The sequence below is a fragment of the Podarcis melisellensis genome, assembly GCF_964234715.1.
Source record: "Podarcis melisellensis genome assembly, chromosome: 1".
Lineage (NCBI taxonomy): Eukaryota > Metazoa > Chordata > Lepidosauria > Squamata > Lacertidae > Podarcis > Podarcis melisellensis.
In genome coordinates this window covers 5,682,127-5,709,226 of record NC_138528.1, presented here as the reverse complement: position 1 = coordinate 5,709,226, position 27,100 = coordinate 5,682,127, and the positions used below count along the sequence as shown (strand labels likewise).

The following is a 27,100-nucleotide window of genomic DNA, read 5'->3' as shown; positions in this document are numbered from 1 at the left end:
CTCCTATACTGATAAGTTTTGAAATGTTTCTCTCACCCCCTTCCCCCTTTGCTTGAATATCTGATGGACCTTTAGCTTTTAAAACTTTACTAATAAAAATCAGAAACCCTCACTCCTAGCAGTCCTGCTCAGCTGCATCCCCACTCCAGCCTCCCTCCATTGCCAACACCCTTTCTAACCCTCTGGTGCCCATAAGGACTAGAAACCTTGTTGAGGACTTACATATGACACTCAGCCTCTCCTTGACTGGTCCTGCGTATATATTTTTTTATTAAACTTTGCCCTACAAAGCGAAGCCAGCCATACATCTTTTTAGAAAAACGAAAGCTGCTGTTTTACTGCACACAGAGTTGACGTATTAGGTTGCTGGAGCCTTGGGTTAGATGGTTGTTGGTGTGACACTGGTGAGGGTGATGTCGCCATTGATGCACAGCTTGTTGATCTGGTTTAGCTCCTTGATGCGGTGGTTATACTGCATCAAATGAGCATCGTTGACAGCTATCTTCAGGTGATCCGCTTCGCAGAGAATCTGAATCTGGAATAGGAGAGGTGTTCGAAACATTAAAAGAACCAGGAAAGCAGATTGGTAGAGGCTGTGAGCAGAGATTAACTTAAGTTCCAAATTCTTTGAACAGAGCGTGACTTCCTAGCATTCTGGCTTAAGGCTATATTCAACTAAAGTTTACTAAGAGGAAACTCATTGAAATTAACGGCCATGACTAACTTAACTTGCATTAATTTTGGTGGCTCTACCCTTGAGTCAAGTCCGTAAACCACTGCTGCAGGTCTAGGCCTGTGGGACTCCCTCCCACTTGGGATTAGGTAGGCAACCTCCTTGCTGCAAAGACTTTCTTCTTCCAGCAGGTGTTATATGCTGGTATTTAGTTTTATGGAGTTTTTTAATTGTTCTATCCTTTGTATGGTTTGTTTTATGTACCCCTCTTAGAAATGCTGATTAAGCAGTCTATAAATGCCTTTTTTATATATAAGAAAGCTGTTTTCCCATGTGGAAGAGTCATCACACGGTTAGCTGCTGAAGCAATTTTGTATAGTCAAGTCATGTGGAATCCTGGTTCTGGTACAGGATGTGGTAAATGGTGGTTTTACTAAATGTACAGCGCGCTACCCCTAATTTTAAGTCGGAGCTGTAGTTTTGAAGATGACACAGCTCACACGGCAGGAGTTTGCAAACCCCTTACCCTCAGTATTTGTTGATTGTATATCATCAAATACACAAATAATGCATCAAATACGCAAATAAATGGAAAATGAGACTAGAGTTGATAGAGGCCACACACTTGCATTCTCTGAACACTTAAAACAAAAAAGTGTAAATGTTAAATACTGGGTGCTTGTGGTCTTGCCAGAAACATCTGGTCGGGAGGCTGAAACCTTTCGTCCAATCTAGGTTGTGGTCATCTTCTGTTTTTACTGCTATAACCACTAAGCAAGACTGCTGATGAAATGCATATGTTGCTGACAGAATGATGGATGTTTACTAGAGGCGATGCAGAAATATGGTGGCAGGCTTACGGTGTAATGAAACAGTGATACAGAAGCAGATGTAATTTTTGTGGATTTAGATCAGGTGTGGGGACCTGCAACTCCCGTGGCCATGCTTTGTAGGGCTGATGGAAGTTGTCGCCCACTGCTTTAGGCACAGCTCATTGTGGAAATGCGGCAATTAATTTTCATGGTAAAATAAGCTGCCCATCATTAAAACATCAATTTCAGCCAGTGTTTTCATTATACAGTCATACCTCAGGTTACAGGTCTTCAGGTTGTGTTTTTTCGGGTTACGGACTGCCGAAACCCGGAAGTACTGGAATGGGTTACTTCCAGGTTTCGGCGGTTGTGCACGTGCTAAATCGCACTTTGTGCATGCGCAGAAGCACCTAATCGCAACCTGCACATGCACAGATGCGCCGCTGCAGGTTGCGAATGTGCATCCCGCACGGATCACGTTCGCAACCCGAGCACAAACGTTTAACTCATTCATCTCGCTTCTGCTTCAGTTAAGAGAGAGAGCCCCATTCCCTGTGCCCACCTTTACCTTGAAAGGTTTGCCAGCCTCGAAAGGGAACCTGGGGGCCGTCCGGTCTTCCTTCCCCCAGGTGTTATGCAGCATGGTGTTGCAAACAATAACTTTCCTGCCATCTTCATTGAAGCGGGGGTTGAAGTGGAGGGCGATGTCATTGCCCTTCTTCAAATCCACTTTAATGCTGCAACAGGGAGACACAAGCTGTAACCGTCTCCCAAGGAATGTCTCAACATTTGATCATAAATCACACAGTGGGAGCCAGGAATTAAGACCACTGTTATCAGAGTCACAGTGTTCTCCCAGAGTCCAACAAATCCCCTTAAAGAATAATCAATTTATTGCATACAACCAAAGGTCTTTACAATGTACAGCAGAGGACAAGAGCAAGGCTTTCCTCTGAAACTGCACAACCTAACCTAGAAACATTTTCAGCATGAAAAATGTACAGCATAAAAATTTAAAATTAGAAAGCATTAACAGAGCTGGAACAGAACTTCTTAGCTGCCAGGGCAAATTTGGCTGATAGGTGTGCAATTAGTAGCTCTTTTTCAGCTAAGAGTTTAACTGTCAGAGTTCTTGGATGGCTTTTCAAATCATCATCATCATCAGTTTTGCAGTAAGGAATGTGATGAGCAAATGCATTTAAAAGTGTGAGATGAAGGATGGGGGAAATTATACGCACCCTAAGCAAATTAGGACGAAAGCTCAATAAAGACAGGGCAACATCTAGCAAAGTGGTTGGTACTGCCCTCCTGGAGGGTCAGATTACATGGGGGGAGAGCAAAGAGGAGGAGTGGCAGGGGGCACTAGAGGTGTAAATGACTATCTGAAAAGTTGGTATCACAGGGATCAAGTTCTTCAATTTTGTTGACTTAACCTTTTAACTGGATTTTGAATAAATGCACCATTAATTGTTGCTGTTCTGAATTTATTATTATTATTATCTTCCTTAGGGACGTGGGTGGCACTGTGGGTTAAACCACAGAGCCTAGGACTTGCCAATCAGAATGTCAGCGGTTCGAATCCCCGCGACGGGGTGAGTTCCCGTTACTCGGTCCCTGCTCCTGCCAACCTAGCAGTTTGAAAGCATGCCAGTGCAAGTAGATAAATAGGTACCGCTCCGGCGGGAAGGTAAACGCCGTTTCCGTGCACTGCTCTGGTTCACCAGAAGCGGCTTAGTCATGCTGGCCACATGACCCGGAAGCTGCACGCCGGCTCCCTCGGCCAATAAAGCGAGATGAGCGCCGCAACCCCAGAGTCAGCCACGACTGGACCTAATGATCAGGGGTCCCTTTACTTTTACCTATCTTCCTTAGTGGGTTGTGCAAACCGCTATTCTGAATAATGCTCTTTATAGGCTCGGCTAGGGAGGCACCAGGGATGGGTTTATGGAACCAAGCAGCCGAGGACCCAAAACTGTTTGGGAACCACGGATCCTAACGACTGCGTAAGCTTTGTGAAAAGCTGCTCGGAGATGACGATTTGCCTGGAGGATATGTGGGATAACAGCCCGGTCTAGAGCATGGCTAGCCGACTCATTCATGCGCTTCCCCTGGCTGACTCAAAATAGCACACTCCACCCCTATCTATGGGTTCCTCGTTCTGAATTGTGAGCCTGGGGAGAAGGGACAGGGAAGAGTAGGGGTCAGCAAACTTTTTCAGCAGGAGGCTGGTCCACTGTCCCTCAGACTTTGTGTGGGGCCAGACTATATTTTTTTTGGGGGGGGAAAGAATGAATGAATTCCTATGCCCCACAAATAACCCAGAGATATATTTTAAATAAAAGGACACATTCTATTCATGTAAAAACACCAGGAGGCCCCACAAATAACCCAGAGATATATTTTAAATAAAAGGACACATTCCACTCATGCAAAAACACGCAGATTTCCAGACCGTCCGCGGGCCGGATTGAGAAAGCGATTGGGCCGGATTTGGCCCCCGGGCCTTAGTTTGCCTACCCATGAGTAAGAGGGAGGTACCACAGTCGTAATTCGGCCCCAAACATGCAATCCCCTCCTACAGAAAACTGGAACACCCCCCCCCAATCCCTTTTCCAGCTGCCCAGAGTGGCTGGGGAAACTCAGCCAGATGGGCGGGGTATAAATAATAAATTATTATTATATTCCATCTTTACCAGGTTGCCCTTGGATTCACCGTCCCGACAATGGTCAATAAAGTGCGAGGCTGGAGTCCTGCTGGCAGTGGGATTTCACAGGGAACTTTCTGCAAAAGATGGTATAACGTTCAGAGTTTTGGGCGAGGGCAGTGGGTCTCAAGGGGTGTGGCAGGAAGATTCAAGGACAATCACAGGAACGTGAACATTTCAGTGTATAGTATCAAAATATTTTTTATTTATTTGCAGAATAGTGGATAGTTATCTTTCCGAACTGAGAGCAAGAGCGTTGGCAGCCCATTGGCTATAGTTCTGCACAGCATATTGTTGAGATCAGGGATTTTCAAGATCAGAAAAGAGAAAGGCTTCTTTGTGTTGGTTTGTTTGCCTCAAATTAGACCTAATATAAGTGAGATATGGGACACAGGTGGCGCTGTGGGTTAAAGCCTCAGCGCCTAGGACTTGTTGATCGAAAGGTCGGCGGTTCGAATCCCTGCTGCGGGGTGCGCTCCCGCTGCTCGGTCCCAGCGCCTGCCAACCTAGCAGTTCGAAAGCACCTCCGGGTGCAAGTAGATAAATAGGGACCGCTTACTAGCGGGAAGGTAAACGGCGTTTCCGTGTGCAGCTCTGGCTCGCCAGAGCAGCGATGTCACACTGGCCATGTGACCCGGAAGTGTCTCCGGACAGCGCTGGCCCCTGGCCTCTTAAGTGAGATGGGCGCACAACCCCAGAGTCTGTCAAGACTGGCCCGTACGGGCAGGGGTACCTTTAACTTTACCTTTAAGTGAGATTACCTGGCAAAAGCAAACACACACCTCTCGTTGAGTTTGTATACTTAAGGTACATATGTAAGGGGCTCATTTATAATTATTTTGGGAATGTTTCATGTTCTTATGTAGCTGCATTGTTTTGTACTTTCTGGACGTCTCATGATCATAGTTGTGTTCTATGTTATAAATCAAGCACGGCTAGGAATAGTTCCCTCCCAATGTATTCCTTATCAAGGGGAAATTTGGTGTGGTGTGAGCAATTTTTTCTTCTGAAAGTGTGGCCCAGAGGGGGAAAAAAGCTTCGGAACCACTGGTCTAGGACCTGGGAGACAACCTCAAAGCAGCTCATAATATATAAAATATAAACAAATCACCAAAATATAGGTAAAATAGAATAACTGTTTAAAGCCACAACTAATAAGTTAGTGAGAAAAACACCTTGGTGCAACTCATCAAAAAATATTATTTTCACAGCAATTTTGGTCAGATGTCTCTCTGTTCTATGGGACCAGAGCGGAATAGAAGACATTTAGGCATAGAAGCAGTATACAAATCAGTTTTTAAAAGTGGGGTACAAATTAATAATAATAATGAAATGACTCTGGCTAGTTTAATTTAATTCCGCCAACCGTCAGATCTTTGCCTTAAGCTGAGGAACTCATGTTATTATTATTATTATTATTATTATTATTATTATTAGCCCGCCCTCCCCAGCCGAAGCCGGGCTCAGAGCGGCTAACAACAGTAAAATATTACAGCATTCTGTGGAATAGAGTTTTGAATGGGCAACTAGTGTCCAGAAGAAAAACCTATCTATGGGGAATATTGCAAACTGATCCTATTCACAGCTTCACCCTGGAGTAACTTTTTGTTCTGTGAACAAAGGGTATTTGTTTCCTTTTTAAAAAAGACACAGAACCCTAAATCTTGCAAGCCGCTTTTGCTGTTATTGCTTACCGTCAATGCAATGTATACATTTTCTAAAATAAGACAGATCAGAGAGAGCGATTTCCTAGCCTAGAGGCACAGGCAAACAAGCAAGTTTCTCACCAACGGGCCGGAAGGTGCTCCTCCGGACGGAACGGAAGATGGGAATCCGGGCCCACCCTGCGGTGCGGTCGGCTGTGCTCCTCCGCCACTTGGGGGCTGTCCGGGGCCAGGATACATGCCGGAGGCACCTGGTGGAACTATTCCAGGTGCGCTGGGAAATCCGCCTGGCTGGGGTGGGCCTCCAGGGTAGCCGCCACCTGCTTGTGGGGCCCCAGGATATGCGCCGGGGGCCCCTGGATATGCGCCAGGTGCTCCAGGATACGCGCCAGGGGCCCCTGGGTATGCGCCGGGTGCTCCAGGATATGGGCCGGGGAACGCTCCGGGATATCCTGGGAAAGTGCCGGGCTGATTTCCCCAAGGGTTTGGCTGGGCATTTGGGTTGGCGTTCGGGTTGTTGGCGCCCCCGGAGAGGGCATCAGACAACTGTGGAGAGAACAAAGCAACAGTTAGCAAAAATGTATAAGAGGTCCAAATATTTGCTGGAAATGTAAAGAAAAATCATATACGCTGGTCTTGTAAGGTAATAAAATCATTCTGGGAAATGATATACAGTCATACCTCGGGTTACAGATGCTTCAGTTTGAATTTTTACATGTTACAGACCCGCCGAATCCCGGAATGGGTTACTTCCGGGTTTCAGGGGTCGCGCATGCGCAGAAGTGCTAAATCGCACTTTGTGCATGTGCAAAAGCGCCGAATCACAACCCGCGCATGTGCAGACGTGGCAGGTTGCGAATGTGCAGCCTGCATGGATCACGTTCGCAACCTGAGCATCCACTGTATAATGAGATGGGGGGGGGGGATTCAAATTAACTTTTGTAAAAATAAAACCCAGAGGCTTTTCTATTAGGAAAGATAGTTGCAGATATTCCAAAGGAGCCGAAAAGACTTTTAATTTTGCAACGATAGTTGCACGGATGCTACAAGCGCAGAAGCGCTCTATCATGCTGCGTGCGTGCAGAGAAGCAGCGCTCTAGTTGCAGACTTTTTGGGGTGCGAATGACACCGCGGAACGGATCAAATCCGTAACTAGAGGTACTACTGTAATGTCAAAAATCAATGGGCATCTTATACACGGATAGTGCTGGGTGTGGACTGGTGATTGGTTGTTGCCCCCAAAATAGGGGCCGCCTTATACATGGGGGTGTCTTATAGATGTCTTGTGATTCCTGATGTCAGATTTATGTCCGTTTATATTTATGTCCATTTATATTTATGTCTGTTTATATAAATCTAACATCAGGAATCACAAGACAGAGAAACCAGTAGGAGAACACTTCAGTCTCCCAGGACATTCTATACAAGATCTCAAAGTAGCTGTTTTACTACAAAGGAATTTCAGAAATAGACTGGAAAGAGAAGCTGCTGAATTGCAACTTATTACCAAACTTAAAACCATGGAGAGACCTGGTCTGAACAAAGACCTTGGATTCTTATCTCATTATACATGACAAAGCCATTTTTCACCTTCTCACCCCTTGCTTTTTCCTGTAAGACCTATTGCAGTCGTTAAGAGTCGTCAACAGGCTCATCACAGCTATCTGCCAATCACCCATTCCCACCACCCTTCTGAGTAATACCCCTCCCCACCTTCTCACTATATAGAAGGGTCTGGTGACTTCTGTTTCAGTGTATCTGAAGAAGTGTGCATGCACACGAAAGCTCATACCAAGAACTAACTTAGTTGGTCTTTAAGGTGCTACTGAAGGAATTTTTTAAAAAAATTTTGTTTTGACTATGGCAGACCAACACGGCTACCTATCTGTAACTGGGTTTTGACTAAACGTGCAATTAAATGTCTCAGCTGAAACCGTGTCTGGTGCTTTCTTGATGATACAGAAAGCGCCCTGCTTTCTCAGGCCAAGATCACGTGAGGTCTCAGGTCACAGCAACAACACTGATCCTTTTTAAAATTGGCATCAAAAGCACTACTGTATCAGGAGAAGAGAGACTTACTGAAAAGCCGTCAGACATCTTCCTGAAACAAAACAGAAAAAGAGAAGAGGTGAGTGCAAGGCGCATCCATAGATTCCACTGGCCAAATGCAAATCTTGGCAGAGCCAAGGGAGGCTTTGTGGTGCAATGGATAGAGCAGTTTTTGCCAACCTGGTGCCCCTTCCAGATGTTTGCTGGCTGTGGCTGATGGAAGTTGCAGGCCCAAACATCTGGAGAAGCACCAGCTTGATGAAGGCTGGGATTTACTTATTTTTGGGCAAAGAAAACAGCTCAGAATCCAGATGTTGCTTTCAAGCGCTCATGTAAATTCACCAGCGTTGGGAGTGCAAACTTCTTTAAATGTTTACTTGCCATTTTGCCTAATATAAAGCATGTTCGCGTTTTCTTTTCACTGTGTGCATCTTCATAAAAACTTTACTGCAGCTCCTGCACATAACCAGTTTCAAAGGACGGGTGTTTTTCAGTTCTCTGGTTTTTCAGTGCTTGTGTTGTTTCAAAAAGTGAGAATTAGGTAGGTTTGCCTTTAAATGCAAACGAAATGGAATCTCTCCCTGTTTTCTAGCAGTGAGCCATTCAGATCTGCTACCAATTCATTTCCGTCTGTGTTCTGAGTATACACATGATGTTGACTCATCTTGGAACAAGAAGCGAAGACCGCCCAGGAACATATTTCAGGTTTCCCCCCCACTTCTTAACACAAACAGAGCTGTCTTTCGGAGAGGGTACACTCCCATGAAAGCTGGCCAAATAAGAAAAAAGAGAGACCCACAAACTTCATAGAAAGCCTACAAAACACGCACGAACACGCCCTTTCAAAGAGATATTCAGGGAAATTGCCACAGCATCCACTTTGGGAAAACACACAGCCGTTGTCCGTGGCTTCAGGCGAAAGCTCTGTGCAAATATGACTCATTCAGGCCTCGGCACGCCCATGGCTCAAATCAAATGCTCCCCATTCATGTTAAGAAAGTGTATGTGCCCCACACAGTTTGCTTAGTGCCAAACAACGGCGCATTGGCACGACAAGCACTGCCCTGCTGAAGCCCTCCTCACAACAGTCCTGCGAGGTTTGTGGCAACAGCTCACGCTGTGAAACAGTGACTCATCCCTTCACCCCACCCATGATTGATTTGATTAAAAGTATGCTCACTCTACAGTTTATCCTTCCCTGCGATTAACGATAAGGATAGATTCATGGAGGAGAGGGCTATCACAGAATCCTTGTTACAGGGTGAGCTCCTGTTGCTCGGTCCCAGCTCCTGCCAATCTAGCAGTTCGAAAGCACGCCAGTGCAAGTAGATAAATAGGTACCACTGTGGCGGGAAGGTAAACCGTGTTTCTGTGCACTCTGGTTTAAGTCACAGTGTTCTGTTGCACCCGAAGTGGTTTAGTCCTGCTGGCCACATGATCCAGAAAGCTGTCTGCGGACAAACACCAGCTCCCTCGGGCTGAAAGCGAGATGAGTGCCACAACCCCATAGTCGCCTTTGAGTGGACTTAACCACCCATGGGTCCTTTACCTTTTCACCATGGAATCATAGAATGGTAGATCCCAAGGATCATCTAGTCCAACCCCCAACCCCCTGCAATGCAGGAATCTCAGCTAAAGTATCCCTGACAGATGTCCATCCAACCTCTGCTAAAAAAAACCTTCAAGGATGGAGAGTCAACAACTTCTTGAGGGAGACCATTCCACTGTCCAACAGCTCTTCCTGTCAGAAAGTTCTTCCTGATGTTTAGTCAGAATCTCCTTGAAGCCATGGGTTCAAGTCCTACCCTCCAGAGCTGGAAAAAACAAGCTGGTTCCCTCTTCCATATGACAGCCCTTGAGATATTTGAAGATGACTCTCATATCTACTAGCTACAATGGCTCTGCTCTGCCTTCACAGTTGGAGGCAGCAATACTTCTGAATATCAGTTACAATACGATACGATAATCTTTATTGTCATTGTCCCATACAGAACAATGAAATTGAAAAAATCTACATCACACATTCAAAAACCAACATTTCTGCTATCCCAGCTATCCCAACCTGGTTAGCCCCCTAAAAACTCTGATACCACATTTAAAAATACAATATACTCCCACAGAGACTACCTTAAAGGTAAAGGGACCCCTGACCATTAGGTCCAGTCGTGGCTGACTCTGGAGTTGCGGCGCTCATCTCGCTTTATTGGCCGAGGGAGCCGGAGTACAGCTTCCGGGTCATGTGGCCAGCATGACTAAGCCGCTTCTGGCAAACCAGAGCAGCGCACGGAAACGCTGTTTACCTTCCCGCCAGAGTGGTACCTATTTATCTACTTGCACTTTGATGTGCTTTCGAACTGCTAGCTTGGCAGGAGCAGGGACCGAGCAACGGGAGCTCACTCTGTCGCGGGGATTCGAACCACTGACCTTCTGATTGGCAAGTCCTAGGCTCTGTGGTTTAACCCACAGCGCCACCGGCGTCCCTTGAGGAACCCCCTAATCGCTGTCAAATAACAGGTTGTCAGCAGGTTGTAGGTGCTTGAGAGCCTAGTCCAGCAAAGAGCTTTTCTTTAGGGTAATCACCAAGAGACTGTTATGGTCCGCTGATGGCTTTAGCCAATAGCATCTTCTTAGCAGCTGCCTGCTCTTGAATCATTTTTGCGCCACGAGTATTCAGTACATGAAAGTGCAAGGCTTCTTGCTATTCATAGAGCTGGATGATGAATTTTACAATCCCCAGACACCTGGTTATGTTCATATATGTGGCCTGATGACCTTTTCTTTTGTAATAAACATTTAGGTTAAAAAGAAAAAGAAAAGAATGGCTGCAGCAACCTAGTCAGATGGGTGGGGTATAGGTAATAAATTATAATTATCATGGGGCTCAGCAGAGGCATGTATCTGGGGCTCGCCTGGCACAGCTCGCAGGGTCGTCGTGAGGATAAGAGTCAGTTCAAGGTCACCCAGCAAGATGAAAAAGGATCGGAATTAAGGTCACTCTCCACTCCATCCAATTCCAACACTCCAAAATGTTGCACTACCCAGTTTTGTCCTATTAGGAGCTGGCAAGCTGTCTGCACAAGCTCAGCTGCTTCGGCTATGGGAGATCCTGTCCACACATGCAAAAGGTTCTGGGTTCAATCCCCCAATGGCTTCTTCGTAGGGCCGGGAAACCTGAAGCCCCAAGAGCAACGGCCACTTTAAAGAGACATGGCGAACGCCAAATAATTCTGTGAGCTGTCATTTGTTAAGGGGTGCTGAATGTTTTCACGAGACCCCTATTCTCTTTGCAGAGATACGATTCCTAAAGCGGTTTAATAGTCAACCCCTTTTCAAGGGGATCTCTGAAAAACCGTAGCTCAGTGACTCCATCTCTGCAAATGGTCATAGTGGTTGCAGTTAATAATAATAATAATAATAATAATAATAATAATAATAATAATAATAATATTTATACCCCACCCATCTGGTTGGGTTTCCCCAGCCACTCTGGGCTGCTTCCAACAGAATATTAAAAACACGGTCAAACATCAATCATTAAAAACTTCCCTAAACAGGGCTGCCTTCAGATGTCTTCTAAAAGTCTGGTAGTTGTTTATTTCCTTGACATCTGATCATAGAATCATAGAATCATAGAGTTGGAAGAGACCACAAGGGCCATCTAGTCCAACCCCCTGCCAAGCAGGAAACACCATCAGAGCACTCCTGACATATGGTTGTCAAGCCTCTGCTTAAAGATCTCCAAAGAAGGAGACTCCACCACACTCCTTGGCAGCAAATTCCACTGTCCAACAGCTCTTACTGTCAGGAAGTTCTTCCTAATGTTTAGGTGGAATCTTCTTTCTTGTAGTTTGGAACCATTGATGGGAGGGCGTTCCACAGGGCGGGCACCACCACCGAAAAGGCCCTCTGCCTGGTTCCCTGTAACTTGGCTTCTCGCAGCAAGGGAACCGCCAAAAGGCCCTCGGCGCTGGACCTCAGGGTCCGGGCAGAACGATGGAGGTGGAGACACTCCTTCAGATATACTGGGCTGAAGCCGTTTAAGGCTTTAAAAATCAGCAACACTTTGAATTGTGCTCGGAAATGTACTGGGAGCCAATGTAGGTCTTTCAGGTTAATGCTTGATGTGTCGTGCTTAGTGGCATTCCCATGACATCATCTCTGTGACATCATCAGTGTCTGCCCCCTCCCCAATGACATTACCTTAGGTCTCAGCTTTGAGCCCTGAAATCTTATGATCGGGTATGCTCCTGCCATCCCTATTCTCCACCCCAGTTGCATATTACTTAATTGCTGCAGCTCTTAAATCAGTCTGATTTTCCCATCAAGCAGACAGACCCAAGTCTGTCTCTGTGTATCGTTTCTTTCATCCTGGACAGGATAGCGAGGATCAGACAGAATGGGGCCTTCAAGAGGCAGAAACTAAATCCCAGGCATGTGGATTCCTGCTTATCTTTAGTGACTCACCTCTACCTGATACCTGAAGGTGGACTTACACTACAGGCACACTAGAAGTAAACATGCCAGTTACAGTACTTGGTACGCAAGGAGTAAGTTTATCAAGACCTTCCTCTGCAATACGAAACAGACTCAGATCTGCCTGCAAACCAGCCATCAACTGATGAAGAAACTCCTGTGCAATTTATTCCAGCTGCAGAACCTAGGTTTTGCGGCAATGAAATTTAAGATGATCAGAGTTCAGGAATCAGACCTGAAGGTTGCGAGGCTGAACAACCACCCTGTTTAACTGCTACAGCGAAACAGAGAGCCTTCATGCCAAACATTCCAGCCCAATTAGGCAATAAAATTAGGATAGGTAGAAGTTGTTCAATAGCCAGCTCTAAACCAGCCCAACGGGACTGGGTGACTTTGCTTTTGTTTTCTCCCTGAGCTTTGTTGCAAAGTTTAGCAACAAATGCTACTTTAGTGCCAACCATGCAAAACATTTCTCAAAGTACGCTTACCGAAAATCTAGCACGTATCATCCTGGCTCTAACCACAAGGAATTTAAATCTGAGCATGCTTTTATTCTTCCTCCAAGCTCACAAAGTTGTGTACTTATTTGCAAGATTAGCTCAGAGAGAAAGGTACCGTATTTTTCGCTCTATAAGACGCACCAGACCACAAGACGCACCTAGTTTTTGAAGGAGGAAAACAAGAAAAAAAAAATTCTGAATCTCAGAAGCCAGAACAGCAAGAGGGATCGCTGCGCAGTGAAAGCAGCAATCCCTTTTACGGTTCTGGCTTCTGGGATAGCTGCGCAGCCTGCATTCGTTCCATAAGACGCACACACATTTCCCCTTACTTTTTAGGAGGGAAAAAGTGAGTCTTATAGAGCAAAAAATACGGTACTTGCCCCTTGTCTACTCATACCTGCGTGAGCATTTTCTAGCATATTGATGGCCAGTAGTAGTAGTAATAATAATAATAATAATAATAATAATACCAACAAACTTTCCCACTTGGTCACCTGGAGATAACTGTGATTCACCAGAGGTGATCAAGAAAACTTAATAGAAGTTTATTTAAAGCACAGGTTCATAGAATCATAGATCTGTAGAGCTGAGCAATTCTGCCCAGAAATACAATAGAATTATTTGCAGACAGATGTAAGGCATATCCCTATCAGGGATGCCTTAAAGCAAGGGTCAGCAAACTTTTTCAGTGGGGGCCAGTTCACTGTCCCTCAGACCTTGTCGGGGGCCAGACTATTTTTTTTTTTGGGGGGGGGGGAATGAACGAATTCCTATGCCCCACAAGTAACCCAGAGATACATTTTAAATAAAAGGACACATTCTCCTCATGTGAAAACACACTGATTCCCGGACTGTCTGAGGGCCGGAATTATAAGGCGATTGGGCCAGATCCGGCCCCCAGGCCTTAGTTTGCCTAAAGGTAAAGGGATCCCTGACCTTAAGGTCCAGTCCTGGACGACTCTGGGGTTGCGGCGCTCATCTCGCTTTATTGGCCGAGGGAGCCGGCATACAGCCTCCGGGTCATGTGGCCAGCATGACTAAGCCACTTCTGGCGAACCAGAGCAGCGCACGGAAACACTGTTTACCTCCCTGCCGGAGTGGTACCTATTTATCTACTTGCACTGGTGTGCTTTTGAACTGCTAGGTTGGCAGGAGCAGGGACTGAGCAACGGGAGCTCACCCCGTCGCAGGGATTTGAACTGCCGACCTCCTGATCAGCAAGCCCTAGGCTCTGTGGTTTAACCTACAGTGCCACCCGCGTCCCCATGCCTTAAAGCACCTTCTTGCAGGACTGTGTGCAATGTCAACAATGGAAAGAACACTGCATCTTTCTGAATATGCTCCTCCTTCCGTCCTGACCATCCCTCCCTGCTATTACAATGCCCTTTCAAGAACCAAGTCCAGGCTGGTGAAGGCAAGCCCAGGCTGCTCTCCTGGAAGCAGAGAATGCCTTTACAAAACACAAATCAGAAGGATCCAAAACTCTGATAATGGCAGCCCTCTTGGAACACCAACTATTTAGACAACAGAATCCCATTCTCTTTGGGCCTCTGAAGCACCAAGCAGGCAATTAACTCCGTTGCCTTCAACACAATTGCAGGCAGCCGAGATCAAAAGGGTCGCATGGTTTTGTTTCGGCATGACTATCTCACTGTTATTGCTGCCTGTTCTTAATGCTTTCCTTAGGTCTTTCACCGTTTTGAAAATCTGCCCCATGCTAGAAAACTGGGAGAGGAGTGCTAGAATTAAATAAATAAAATGCAGCCTCCATTTCGCTTGAGGCAGGGGCGCCGACTTATAAAAAATATTGGGGGGGCGGGGGCCCATACCGACTTATAAAAAATATTGGGGGGCCCCAAGACCTCCAAACCGCTGCTGCTGGGGGAACGAAAGGGGCGAGCCCCGGGCTGCCCCGACCTTAAGTGAACCTGTGAGGGGCCGCCCTTTGCGGCAGCCGATTGGCTGCCGCCGTGGGCGGTGAATATTAATGAGCTAGGGGGAATCCCCGCTTCTCGTGGGGCTGACGCCAGCCCCGCGAGATTGTTGATGGGTCGAGAGCCCGCAACCCCACCCCCTCTCTAGATCGGGAGTGGCTTTGTTTTAACTCATTACTGAATGTATTTTAAAAGGTAACTATCGTCAAACAAGGAAAATAAAAAATACCAACATAATTTTGTGATTTTACAAAGCATAATATAACTAATAATTTTCTTAAATTATTGGGGGGGGCGGAGCCCCCCCAAACGAATTTTTGAGGGGGCTCGGGCCCCCTCAGGCCCCACGGAGTCAGCGCCTATGGCTTGAGGCTGATGCACAGGGCCGGATTTAAGTTTGATGAGACCCTAAACTACTGAAGGTAATGGGGCCCTTTATATGTCCAGCTGTCCTTTGTCCTTAAGGAGCAGGCTAGCAGGTGGACCCCATTACCTCACATCAGGGGTCAGCAAACGTTTTCAGCAGGGGGCCAATCCACTGTCCCTCAGACCTTGTGGGGGGCCAGGCTATATTTTGGGGGAGGGAGGGGGAAATGAATGAATTCCTATGCCCCACAAATAATCCAGAGGTGCATTTTAAATAAAAACACACATTCTACTCCTGTAAAAACACCAGGCAGGCCCCACAAATAACCCAGAGATGCATTTTTAAATATAAGGACACATTTTCGTCATGTAAAAACACGCTGATTCCCACAAGCCGGATTTAGAAGGTGATTGGGCCAGATCCGGCCCCCGGGCCTTAGTTTGCCTACCCATGCCTTACATCATAGGAGCCTACACAACACAAAACACTGTTGCTGTATGTAGGTTTTATTTTACTTGTTTATTATCTTATATTTTGGAAATGTACATCCAGGTGTTTTCCCTTCAAAAATTTTTGGGCCCCCAAGAGAGTGGGGCCCTGAGCTATAGCTTGTTTAGCTTATGCGTGAATCCTGCACTGCTCACACAGCCTTGTCAGCGCTGAGCGCCATCCATCAGCTTTGGCTGATGGCACAGCTGTGCCCCCATCTGGACAGGGTCAGCCTAACTTTTTTCATCTATGCTCTGGTAACCTCTAGGATAGATTACTGCAACACATCATACATGGGGCTGCCTCTGAAGATTGTTCAGAAACTTCAGTTTGTACAGAATTAAGTGGCCAGGTTGCTCACTGGGACGTATGCTCATATGACTCAGAATCTGACCCGACCTATAAATGGCTCAGGACCGCAAAACCTCAAGAACTGCATCTCTAAAGTGACCCCAGAGAGAGGCCCTTCATCTGAGGCCCTTCTTTGTGTGCCCTCCTCCATGAGAGGTCCAGAGGGTGGCAACATGAGAGCGGGGCCTTTTCTGCAGTGGCCCCCGTTTGTGGAATGTTCTCCCCAGGGTGGTTCACCTGGTGCCTTTGTTACATATCTTTAGGCGCCAGGCAAAGACATTCCTTTCCTCACAGGCCTACTAAACTGGGGTGGGTGTGTAATTGCTTCCATTTGTTACTATGTTATGTATTTTTCTGCTTTTATATTGCAAATACCCTCCCTTTGCCAAGGTGCTTGTGAACAAGATGTGTCGAGACGGATCTTTGTTCTAACCCGGAGAAGCAGTTGCTGCATGTGTGTCAGTTCAGACCAGAGCTGAATGGATGAAGCCATATTCTTTTGAGTCACGTTCAGTGGCCCATCTCTCCCAGTGTTGCTTACTCTGACTTACAGCAGCTCTCAAAGGTCTCGTCTGTCACCCACTACCGTGTACTAGAAGAATCAAAGATCACCCATGTTGAAGTGATGATTTTTCAACTTCGTTGGACTGGTCATGTTGTGCAGATGCCTGATTATCGTCTTCCAAAGCAACTACAGTGGTACCTCGGGTTAAGAACTTAATTCATCCTGGAGGTCCGTTCTTAACCTGAAACTGTTCTTAACCTGAGGCACCACTTTAGCTAATGGGGCCTCCCGCTGCCGCCGCGTGATATCTGTTCTCATCCTGAAGCAAAGCTCTTAATCCGAGGTACTATTTCTGGGTTAGCAGAGTCTGTAACCTGAAGTTTATGTAACCTGAAGCGCCTGTAACCCGAGGTACCACTGTACTCTATTCCAAACTTAAAAATGGTAAGTGTAATGCTGGTGGTCAACAAAAGAGGTTCAAAGACTCTCTCAAGGCAAATCTAAAAGGATGTAGCATAAACACCAACAACTGGGAAACACTGGCCTGTGAGCACTCCAGTTGGAGAACAGCCTTGACCAAAGGTGTCATGGGCTTTGAAGACACTTGAACTCAGGACGCAAGGGAGAAACGTGCTAAGAGGAAGGCACGCTTGGCAAATCCACACCGTGATCAACTCCTGCCTGGAAACCAATGTCCCCATTGTGGAAGGACGTGTGGGTCCAGAATTGGCCTCCACAGTCAACTTACGGAGTCATTGTTTATGGAAGACAATCTTACTCTGAATTTTGAATTTTATTGTTATTCATGTTTTTATACTGTATTTTATGCTGCCTTTTACAATTAAGTGTTTTAAATTTGTTGTTAGCAGCCCTGAGCCCGGTTTTTGAACCGGGAAGGGAGGGGTATAAATAAAAATTTATAATAATAATAATTATTATTATTAAAACAAAAAAATTCCTTCCAGTAGCACCTTAAAGACCAACTAAGTTAGTTCTTGGTATGAGCTTTCGTGTGCATGCACACTTCTTCAGATACCACACGTGCATGCACACGAAAGCTCATACCAAGAACTAACTTAGTTGGTCTATAAGGTGCTACTGGAAGGAATTTTTTTGTTTTGACTATGGCAGACCAACGCGGCTACCTATCTGTAACTGGAATTATTATTATTATTATTACTACTACTACTCAGCTAAGAGTGATCCCCAAAGAGGAAAGGAAGAACTGACGAAGCCATTGGGGACTGAACCTGGGTCCTTCTGCCCCCAAAGCAGCCACCTTGCCCCATAGGTATGGGCTCCTCCCCAGCTAGGAGCACCCTGGACGGTCAAGGGCTACAGGCTGTGCTGAGCATCAGTGCTGGGAGGGGCTCAGCCTACAATGCAGAAATAATGCCCAGGGGATTACAGAGCCTCACCCATTTCCAAGCAAGGGAGAACAGAAAAGGGGCCTTCTATTCTCACACGGCTGTCATTTCAAAAGGAGGGATGTTGACATTGTGGCAAATGAAAAAGCCACCACACAAAAAGCTGGGAGTCACTGGGTGGGGTGGGGAGCAGAGCAGCTGTAAACCAGGAAGTCTCTCCAGAATCAAATCGCACAAAAGTTTCCGCTAACTTTTTTTTTTTAACCCTCTGCTCTGATACACTGCTTAGATATGTTCACATTTAGCTGTCTAAGCATTCTGCAAAATAAAATACAATAAAATACATTTATCCAGTGCTTTTTCCCCCTAAAGAAAATGTTTAGGGGTACTCTCATTTTCCTACTCATATTGAAATACTGCCCCTCAATGAGGCCAAACTTCGGATTCACAAAATGTTTGTGGGGGAAAAAAGCACTGCATTTATCTGCAAAATAAAATGCACTCACAAGCCATGAACACAATTATATTGTTATTACCAACCTTTATTTTATTTATTAAATTTGTCTACCGCCCTTCATCTGAAGACCTCAGAGCAGTTAGCAACATAAAAATGCATAATAATAATAATAATAATAATTTTTTATTTATACCTCGCCCTTCCCAGTTTAAAAACCAGGCTCAGGACGGCTAACAGCAAATATAAAACCTTGATTAAAATGTGACTTAAAAACAGCATAAAATACAACATAAAATGCAGCATCAATATCAATAATATTCTAAAATTCAGGGGTCATTTATGGGGGGGGAAACAAAACAAAACCCAGTCAGTAGACATCAAATGATCACCAGGGCTAACTGGCCAAATTGGTCCTACTACGGTCAGCAAGGAGACCAGGGAAGAATTTAAATGTGAGGTCCCAGAAAGGGTTTCTTCACAGAAGAGGAAAGGGAAAAGGGAATAGAGAATCAGGCTAATTCAAATTGAAGGCCAGGCGGAATAGCTCTGTCTTACAGGCCCTGCGGAAGGAGATCAAGTCCTGCAGGGCCCTAGTTTTGTGGGACAGAGCGTTCCACCAGGTCGGAGCCATCACTGAGAAGGCCCTGGCCCTGGGGGAGGATAGTCTGGCTTCCTTAGGGCCCGGGACCTTTAAGCTATTCTTATTCATGGACCTTAGGGTCCTCTGCGGGACTTGCCAGGAGAGACGGTCCCGTAGGTACGAGGGTCCTAGGCACATCGCACCATTTCTTCCCATTTTGCTGAGGGTGGCATATTTGGATGTGGTCAGCATCAATGCTTGGATGTAGCAAACGCCATTTTATCATTACAACAACCCTGAAAGGTAGGCTGAGCTGATGAATGGGATTTGAAATGGCCAGAGGCAGTTCCTCCCTTTGCTGCTGTTGCTTCTATGATAGTTGGAATACTTTCTTTATCCTGAGCAAACCATTTTGTACGACTGGCTTTTCGGACTGATGAAGCGTGTAGCGAAACCTGTAATATATCCGGAAAACAGGTCTCCTTTTGCCCAATTGCGTTATTCTCGTCAGGGTGGTGGCTTTGATTTGCCTTCCCATGATTGATCCATGCATACGGCTTTGTGTTTCCAACTCAAGAACCATTGAAGAACATCTCATCCAGTTCAGTCTTTGAAAAACAGCTTTGAAAAACTTTTTCAGACTCTACCCTTGCCATTGTGGCAGCACGGGGTTGCCGTTCTGCGACTAGACTTACGCTACTTGTTGAACGGTTCATTTATCCAGTCTATATAACGTTTACGGCACATGTAACTTGTTAAGATACAGTTGTACATTTATCCACTCCATGTTTACAGTATCTCCAGGCTTTCTTTTGCACATGGCACCTTAGTATGTTTGTTGCTTTAATGTTTACAATTCTACCTCTATTGTAGCTATTATTCTAGTAAATTTGGTTTTATACTTATAAGCCAGTTTGTGGTGGTGTTGTTTTGTTGTTCTATTATAGGTATAGGTAAAGGGACCACTGACCATTAGGTCCAGTCGTGGCCGACTCTGGGGTTGCGGCGCTCATCTCGCTTTATTGGCCAAGGGAGCTGGCGTACAGCTTCCGGGTCATGTGGCCAGCATGAATAAGCCGCTTCTGGCAAACCAGAGCAGCGCACGGAAACACCATTTACCTTCCCGCCGGAGTGGTACCTATTTATCTACTTGCACTTTTGACATGCTTTTAAACTGCTAGGTTGGCAGGAGCTGGGACCGAGCAACAGGAGCTCACCCCGTCGCGGGGATTTGAACCACCGACCTTCTGATAAGCAAGTCCTAGGCTCTGTGGTTTAACCCACAGCGCCACCCACGTCCCTTTGTTCTATGATAGTTACGCCCTAAGAGGAGCCTCCTGGATCAGGCCAGTGGGCCACCAAGTCTAGCATCCAGCTCCCACAAGGGTTCAATGGGAGGGGGACCTGAAAACCCTGCCCTCCCGTGGTCTCACACAACTGGCTTGCAGAAGCATCACTGTCTCCGCCCATACAGATGGAAGACTCTCTGCAAGTGTTACTAAACAGGAATCCGGATTGTAAGCCGTTTTGGATCTTGGACATAAACACAGGATATGAACTGCGACTGTCAATTACAGCACAGTCACCGCACCCAGCTGGTTCTCAGTTTCGGTGCTATGGATTTCTATTGGATGTAGAAAAAGCAAACCTTTGCTACCTATAGCTCTGTGGAAGGAGATAGGTGCAGATGTGACCTATCTGAAGCTAAACAGCAACTAGGTTTCTGTAACCGTGTTCTATTGCGCCAGAAGCGGTTTAGTCATGCTGGCCACATGAACCGGAAAGCTGTCTGCGGACAAACGCTGTCTCCCTCGGCCTGAAAGCAAGATGAGCGCCGCAACCCCATAGTCCCCTTTGACTGGACTTAACTGCCCAGGGGTCCTTTACCTTTTACCTTACCTAAACAGCAACTTCTGAAAGAGACAGAACAGGCTGTTGCATGCAGGATTAAACTATTCTGCACAACTGCAGAAGCTTTTCACTGCTTGGCTGCTTGCCAACATGTGCAAAAAGCCGAACCCAGAGTCACAGTTCAATATTTCTGCACCACTCCTAAATCTGTACTTTTTTCCTCCCACACACCACCCCCATTCCGCCTAGATTTGAGCACAAAACGATCATTACTTTACAATTCTGCGTTCTGGGCTTCCACCCTCCTCGCTGTGCCTAACACCCAGCCCTGCCCTACCCTGCCTCTGCACGAGACACAGAGTCTGACCCGCTGCTGGCCAGCTGTAGCGGGATGTGAAAGGGCAACCTCATGCTGCACCCCACAGCTTTGGGGACTGGCGCCACAGTGCCAGTGGCTAGAGCACCTGCTGGGCATGCAGAAGGTTGCAGGTCCAATCGGAAGCACCTCCAAAACATGGCTGTCTCCAAATGCGCAGACGGAGCAGAACCAACATTTTGTCCCCTGCTCTTTAGTCTAATCCATGGATAGCTCAGCTGGTTAGAGCAGGCATGTCCAACAGCTAGATTGTGATCTACCGGCAGATCACTGGACATCTGTGGTAGATCACTGGTAGATCATTGGCTCCCCCCAAAAAGCTGAACAACAACTGTGGCTCCCCTAAAAAAAAGCTCAACATTTTACCTCCTCCCTGAAAAAAACTTAACAACTTTGACCCAAATTCCCCAAAAAAGGGGGGTAGATCACTGCCCGTTTAAACTCTGTGAGTAGATCGCAGTCTCTTGGGAGCTGGGCTAGAGCATGGATGGGCTATGGGCCTGATCCTGCAGCCTCTCCTTATGTAACTTGCAAGATCCATGTGTGTGGATTTAATATCGGACGGGGATGAATCAGCCTCGCAGGGTGGCAGAGCTCCATGCTGTGAAATAGGCTACGGATTCAGTTTGACAAAGCCACATATTCAGACGTTGACAGGGGCTGGGGAGGGGGCAGAGGAGACGTCAAAGGCTCTTTTTCTCTAAGGCTCCTTTTTGGTTTGGGCTGCGCTGACCCTGGACGGCTTCTGCAAAATTCGGAGAAGTCAGCTCTGAGCCAGATGCGCTCTTGGCGGGGTCTCTTTAGCCAACTCCTCCAGCCCCTCGAGGGCGCAGATGCCCAAACCGGGGGCAGGAGGAGGACCCCTCAAATCTCCGCCGCCGGGAGGTCATCGCAGACGGCGGGGGTTTGGAGCTGGCAAATCCCACCCTCCTGGGCCAGAGACCCCCATCCTCCAAAAACAAAAGTCAGACGGTTCCCCTTTTTGGAACCGTCTCTCAACACCGACAGCTGGGTGGGGGGGCTGGAGAAAGGAACCCCCAAAAGTGGCACCATTCTCGGGGTGGGGTGTGGAAGGTCGGCCAACCCCCCCCAGCGCCCCCCCAAATCTCCTGGGCCCGATCCTCGACGCCCTTCTTACCTGGCAGGATCCCGTCGAAGCCTCGGACTGAGAAGGGGGAAAGCAGCAGCCGAGACGGGCTCGGGCGGGGCCGGCCAGGCGTCTCATATCCCCGTCCCGGGACCGCCCCGTCGGGTGTCCCGCCCCCAAAATGCTCCTCCCCATCGCCCACGACCTTACACCGGCTTTTTTCTGCAGCCTGGCCCCCATGGGTGCCACCCACCCGCCCAGCCGGGGTTCCCCTCGGCATCCCGCCCCGTCCAGGATGCCTGCGACTCCCCTACGAGGAAAAGGGGCGGCGGCTGGGGGGGGGGGAAGGTTGCAAATATCTGTATGGCAGGGAGAAAGTGTACAGGGATAAGTTTTTCCCCTTCTTCTGTCTTAAGGCTTAAGCTTGTAGACATTCAGGGAAGCTGCACCTTGGGAGATTTAAGACAGAGGGGGAAAAGGTACTTGTTCGAGGAGCACATAGTCAGAGCATGGGTCCAGGTATATTATGGACGGATGGGCGGTGTCATTTTTATTAGTCTTTTGGTACTAAGTGTTAAGACTTTAGTACTAAGTATTAAGACTTTAATTAAGTGTTAAGACTTTAGTACTAAGCAGTAAGTGTTAAGTGTTAAGTAAGTAAGTGTTTAAGTAAGTAAGTGTTTAAGTGTTAAGACTTTAGTACTAAGCAGGTGGCGCTGTGGGTTAAAGCCTCAGCGCCTAGGACTTGCCGATCGAAAGGTCGGCGGTTCGAATCCCTGCGGTGGGGTGCGCTCCCGCTGCTCGGTCCCAGCGCCTGCCAACCTAGCAGTTCGAAAGCACCTCCGGGTGCAAGTAGATAAATAGGGACCGCTTACCAGCGGGAAGGTAAACGGTGTTTCCGTGTGCGGCTCTGGCTCGCCAGAGCAGCGATGTCACACTGGCCACGTGACCCGGAAGTGTCTCCGGACAGCGCTGGCCCCTGGCCTCTTAAGTGAGATGGGCGCACAACCCCAGAGTCTGGCAAGACTGGCCCGTACGGGCAGGGGTACCTTTACCTTTACCTTACTAAGTATTTTAGTACTAAGTACTAGCACTAATAAAAATAGTGTTTTATTATCATTGTACAGTAGTATTAAGAATTGATACTTTACCACTTAGTATTTTAGTACTAAGTGCTAGCGGGATGCGGGTGGCGCTGTGGGTTAAACCACAGAGCCTAGGACTTGCCGATCAAAAGGTCAGTGGTTCAAATCCCTGCGACGGGGTGAGCTGCCGTTGCTCAGTCCCTGCTACTGCCAAACTAGCAGTTCGAAAGCATGTCAAAGTGCAAGTAGATAAATAGGTACCACTCCGGCGGGAAGGTAAACGGCATTTCCGTGTGCTCCTCTGGTTCACCAGAAGCGGCTCAGCCATGCTGGCCACAAGACCTGGAAGCTGTACGCCAGCTCCCTTGGCCAATAAAGCGAGATGAGCGCTGCAACCCCAGAGTCGGCCACGACTGGACCTAATGGTCAGGGGTCCCTTTACCTGATTGAGGGGCAGTATTTCAACATGGTTAGGAAAATGAGAGTACCCCTAAACATTTTCTTTAGGGGGAAAAAGCACTGGACAAATGTATTTTATTGTATTTTATTTTGCAGAATGCTTAGACAGAATGCTTCGTATAAAACTGGCAACAAATGTTGCAAATGTAAAGAAAAAGAAGGAACATTTTATCATATGTGGTGGGAATGCAAAAAGGTGAAATGTTTCTGGGAGATGATATATAATGAGTTGAAAAAAATGTTGAAATATACATTTACAAAGAAACCAGAAGAATTTCTACTGGGAATGGTGGGAAGTGATATAAATAGAAAAGAATGTAAACTTATTTTATATGCAGTAACAGCAGCTAGAATATTATTAGCCCAGAAATGGAAGCAAGAAGAATTGCTGATGATTGAAGAATGGAGAATAAAGTTGATGGACTATGCAGAATTAGATAAACTAACAGGAAGGATCCGAAACCGACAGGACCAGAGATTTGCCGAAGACTGGAGTAAATTTATGATCTATATGAAAAGTATTTGTGTTGAATAAACGACGTTTGTAGGTTTGCAAGAAGTTCTGTGAGGAGTATTGTTAGAAATATTGTAAAATTGGAGAAGGGGAGATGATAGGTTAAAAGAGGTAAAGACAATATAAAATTAAGTAATGCATAAAAAGTGATTAAGATGGAAGATCATCGAAGGTGCTGATGGAAGTCCAAAAAGAATGTATTTGTTATAATATGTGGGGTATGTTTTATAATTTGTATGTTAAAATTAATAAAAAATGTATTTTTTTAAAAAAAGGAAAATGAGAGTACCCCTAAACATTTTTTTTAAAGAAAAGAAGCACTGGTTAAGAGCATTAGAACAGCTGATCTTATTGCTATGGAAACAAACACATGGATGATTCATCAGAACTTGTTTTCCACCCTTGATCTGCATGTGCAATGTGGACGGCTTCCTAAGGGGTCACAAGGATTAGCATTTTCGTGAGGTTCTGCTAATGTTCAGGAGCAGCAGAGGGCAGGGGTTGAAATTCACCCAGAGATAAATGTGAGATGGCACAGTCACTCACGGGCAGGCAGATTATCATGAAGTTTATGAGTTTGCAGGGAAAATGTGGGTCCCATTTAACGTCCAAAAACTGAGATGGTGTTACGGTTTAAGGTTCAAGCATCTACCCATTGCTTTCCATTTGTTTCGTTTTATTCATTTCTGTTAATGTTTCTGCACCACTTGATTGTAAAAGAAACCAACGACCTCAAAGTGGTTTGCAAAAAGATAAAAATAAAATCAATAAACATTTGCAAAGATAGTTTAAAACTTACAAACAGTGGCGTAGTGTGGGGGGTGCAGGGGGGGCCGGCCGCACTGGGCGCAACATCTGGGGGTTAGGGTTAGGGGGCGCAAATCCACGGGTTAGGGGGCACAAATTACTTGCCTTGCCCTGGGTACTGACAACCCACGCTACGCCACTGCTTACAAAACGTTTTGAAAGAGGTTAAATTTCACACAAACTTTCTAAGCACCTGGCTAAGCCTGTCTAAACAAGAATAGTTTTGTTGTTTGTTGTTGTTGATTAGTCGTTTAGTCGTGTCCGACTCTTCGTAACCCCATGGACCAGACCACGCCAGGCACTCCTGTCTTCCACTGCCTCCCGCAGCCTGGTCAAACTCACGTTCGTAGCTTCAAGAACACTGTCCAACCATCTCATCCTCTGTCGTCCCCTTCTCCTTGTGCCCTCCATCTTTCCCCACATCAGGGTCTTTTCCATGGCGTCTTCTCTTCTCATGAGGTGGCCAAAGTATTGGAGCCTCAGCTTCAGGATCTGTCCTTCCAGTGAGCACTCAGGGCTGATTTCCTTCAGAATGGAGAGGTTGGATCTTCTTGCAGTCCATGGGACTCTCCAGAGTCTCCTCCAGCACCAGAATTCAAAAGCATCAATTCTTCGGCGATCAGCCTCCTTGATGGTTCAGCTCTCACTTCCATAAGAATAGTTTTAGCAGGCTCCAAAAAGAATACAGTGCTTGGTATCAAGAGGCAGGGAGTTCCGAAGGCGGTAGGTTCTGCTACACTAAATGGTCAAGTTCTTACAAATGTGGAATGGGTGTTACGGGGAAGCAGTTGTATTGCCAATTCCACCAATTGAAGCAGGCAGGCAGGCAGGCAGAATGGGTAAGAGTTGAGCGTAAATCTTTTCAACAGAAATAAATAATAATACAGTGGACTCTCGGGTTAATGTTACCTTCAGGTAACGTAACTTTCGGGTGCGAACACGGCAAACCCAGAAGTGTATTCTTCCAGGTTTCACACATGCGCAGAACCGCTCTATCACGCCATGCATGTGCGCAGAAGCGGCGCTTCTACTTGCCGATTTTTGGGGTACGTACGGACCCATGGAAGGAATTATATTCGTATGCAGAACGTTCACTGTAATAATTTATAATAATAATTTATTATTCATACCCCGTTCATCCGGTTGGGTTTCCTCAGCCACTCTGGGCAGCTCCCAACAGAATAAAACATCAAACATTAAAAACTTCCCTAAACAGGGCTGCCTTCAGATGTCTTGTAAAAGTCAGATAGTTGTTTATTTCCTTGACATCTGATGGGAGGACACCACCACTGAGAGGGCGCCACCACCGAGAAGGCCCTCTGCCTGGTTTCCTGTAACCTCACTTCTCGCAGTGAGGGAAGGACCTCGCCAGAAGGACCTCGGCGCTGGACCTCAGTGTCCAGGCTGAACAATGGGGGTGGAGATGCTCCTTCAGGTATAATGGGCCTTTGAGGCCATTTAGGGCTTTAAAGGTCAGCACCAACACTTTGAATTGTGCTCGGAAACGTCCTGGGAGCCAATGTAGGTCTTTCAGGACCGGTGTTATGTGGTCTCGGCGGCCACTCCCAGTCACCAGTCTAGCTGCCGCATTCTGGATTAGTTGCAGTTTCCAGGACACATTCAAAGGTAGCCCCACGTAGAGCGCATTGCAGTAGTCCAACCAGAGCATGCACCAGTCTGGCCAGACAGTCTGTGGGCAGGTAGGGTCTCAGCCTGCGTACCAGATGGAGCTGGTAGACAGCTGCCCTGGACACAGAAAACGCTTGATTTTGGCTCCAAGTGTTCCAAGGCTAAGGAGCCAGCTCATGTGCTTGGCCACACCCAATAGAAGAACCATGTGCAACTCATTAGACGATTTACCCATTCATCTGAAAACCTCCACATTTCAGATGTAGGACAGGGCTAAACCTTGCTGAGTTTCTCACTCCCCCATGTAACCCCAAGCCTAGCTAGAAGAGCATTTAATGCAGACTTCCTCAACCTTGGCTCTCCAGA

The 27,100-nt window shown here is 46.6% G+C and overlaps 1 protein-coding gene across 1 annotated transcript; it reads right to left on the bottom strand.

Annotated features, from left to right (window-relative positions):
- Positions 1 to 242: 242 nt before the first annotated feature.
- On the bottom strand, positions 243 to 22,424 carry LGALS3 (galectin 3). The gene is made up of 6 exons (XM_081915042.1): positions 22,292 to 22,424; positions 7,934 to 7,955; positions 5,978 to 6,400; positions 4,179 to 4,267; positions 2,054 to 2,222; positions 243 to 535 (listed from the first exon to the last, which is right to left on the bottom strand). Exons 2-6 carry the CDS (start codon positions 7,949 to 7,951, stop codon positions 380 to 382), a joined length of 855 nt encoding a protein of 284 aa, XP_081771168.1. The 5' UTR covers positions 7,952 to 7,955; positions 22,292 to 22,424; the 3' UTR covers positions 243 to 379.
- Positions 22,425 to 27,100: the final 4,676 nt, after the last annotated feature.

Excerpts from the sequence above, each read along its gene's own strand:
- LGALS3 (XM_081915042.1), bottom strand. Across the intron at positions 2,223-4,178 it reads GTGAATCCAAGGGCAACCTG|CATTAAAGTGGATTTGAAGA; the intron begins GTAAAGATGGAA and ends TCCCTGTTGCAG. Across the intron at positions 536-2,053 it reads AGGCTGGCAAACCTTTCAAG|ATTCAGATTCTCTGCGAAGC; the intron begins GTAAAGGTGGGC and ends CTCCTATTCCAG.